Genomic DNA, 1,944 nt, shown 5'->3' with positions numbered 1-1,944 from the left:
TATTCCACTAAATAATCATACTTTTTTACATTTTTTTCGCTAAAAACCTTCCTGGTTACCTCCTTCGTAATCCTGAAAAACATCGTGACCATTGGTCAAGCCGTTTGACCGTAAAGAAGGAACAGACAGACAGACGGACATAACGCCCATTATAGTAAGATTATTATTATTATTATTATTATTATTATTATTATTATCATTATCATTATTATTATCATTATTATTAAAGGCGGTGAGCTAGCAGAATTGTTCAGCACGCTGGACGAAAAGCTTGGCAGTATTTCGCCCGTCGCTACGTTCCGAGTTCAAATTTCGCCGAGGTCGACTTTGCCTTTCATCCTTTCGGAGGTCGATAAATTAAGTACCAGTTGTGTACTGGGGTCGATCTAATCGACTGGCCCCCTCCCCCCCAAATTTCAGGCCTTGTGCTTATGATAGAAAAGACTTTTATTATTATCATTAATATTATTTATTTTATTTATTTATTGATAGGGCCTTTCAGTATCTTGTTTTACAATCATGCTGGAGCATTTTCCAGTCTCTAGCAAGACATTAATGTGCGGCTTGACTGGCGTCGTATGGGGTTCGTGTGTCGTGCCATTCGGTCCCATTGCTTACTTGTTTCGAAACTACAACTGGAGAATAAATAATATCGTCTTCTCAGCTACACACGCCATTGTGTTCTTTCAATTCTGGTAAGTTTGATTTTTATGTTTTTTGCTTTATTTTCTGTTTTTTTTTCTTTTTGTTTTGTTCTTTTTTTCTCAGTCGTTCTTTTGCTGTTAGTCACGTTTTGTTCATATTACTGCTGCTGCTACTACTAATACTACTAACTGGCTGTCCGTCGGTTATGACGAGGGTTCCAGTCTGCTCGTAAAATTAACTTGCAAGTGGCTGAGTACTCCACAGACACGTGTACCCTTAACGTAGTTCTCAGGGAGATTCAACATGACACCGAATCTGACAATGCTGGCCCCTTTTGAAATACTGGTACTACACATTTTTGCCAGCCGAGTGGACAGAAGCGATATGAAATAAAGTATCTTGCTCAAGGACACAACGCGCTGCCGGGAATCGAACTCACGACCTCACGATCTTGAGCCGATTACCCTAACCACTAAGCCACGTGCCTTCAATGCTGCTGCTACTACTACTACTACTACTACTACTACTACTACTACTACTACTACTAGCCATCTTAACAGTATCATAAGCCCCAGTTAAATCAATGCATTCGGCCCTTTTGCATTTATTGACAGCAAGCCACGGCATACATTGATCATAACTGCCCCAGACCCTTGAAAATGCAGCAGCAACAGTGCTGCTGCTACTGCTACTGCTGCTGCTTCATGTTGCTGCACTATTACTGCAACCCCCGCTGCTGCTAGTTTTTGCTTCTCCTTTTTCCTCCTCCCATTTCTTCCTATTTTTCTCTTTATTGTTCTTCATCTCGAAAAAATAAACATTTTCATTCTTTCATTCACTCATTCACTTATTCATTCATTCTCTTATTCTTTCAATTGTATTTTGCCTCAATAAACAGGTTCCTTGAGGAATCTTTAAGATGGGTGGTGACAAATGGTTTCGTGGAACGATCAAAGAAAATCATCAAAAGAGCCTCCAAATACAACGGTGTCGATTTTGATCGTATCTGGGGAAATAACATGATGTCATCTTTGATTCCATTAGTGAATAGCGACAACAGAAAAGGGACCCCTTCGAAAGAAGACTTGACCCAACAAGCTGAGATCAAGGAAGAAGGATTCCACACAATATTTCAAGATCCCTTGGCGAGAAGAATTACCATAATCATATTCCTTATAGGGTAAGTTTGCGCAAAATTCTGATGTTATATTTGTTGATGTATATGTGTATAAATTTATATATATGTGTGTGTGTGTGTGTGTGTGTGTGTGTGTGTGTGTAGATAGATAGATAGATAGA

General features: G+C 39.2%; 1 protein-coding gene across 1 annotated transcript in view; it reads left to right on the top strand.

Moving 5' to 3' along the window:
- Positions 1-1,944, top strand: part of LOC106867570 (solute carrier family 22 member 6) — a 68,537-nt gene that overhangs the window by 53,608 nt on the left and 12,985 nt on the right. The window contains exons 5-6 of the mRNA XM_052972011.1: positions 493-695; positions 1,544-1,825. Of these exons, the coding sequence (XP_052827971.1) occupies positions 493-695; positions 1,544-1,825 (485 nt within the window). The remainder of the gene's footprint in view (positions 1-492; positions 696-1,543; positions 1,826-1,944) is intronic.

Source organism: Octopus bimaculoides, chromosome 11 (genome assembly GCF_001194135.2).
Source record: "Octopus bimaculoides isolate UCB-OBI-ISO-001 chromosome 11, ASM119413v2, whole genome shotgun sequence".
Taxonomy (NCBI): domain Eukaryota; kingdom Metazoa; phylum Mollusca; class Cephalopoda; order Octopoda; family Octopodidae; genus Octopus; species Octopus bimaculoides.
The sequence above is the reverse complement of the archived record's forward strand: the minus strand, read 5'-3'. Positions and strand labels throughout refer to the sequence as shown.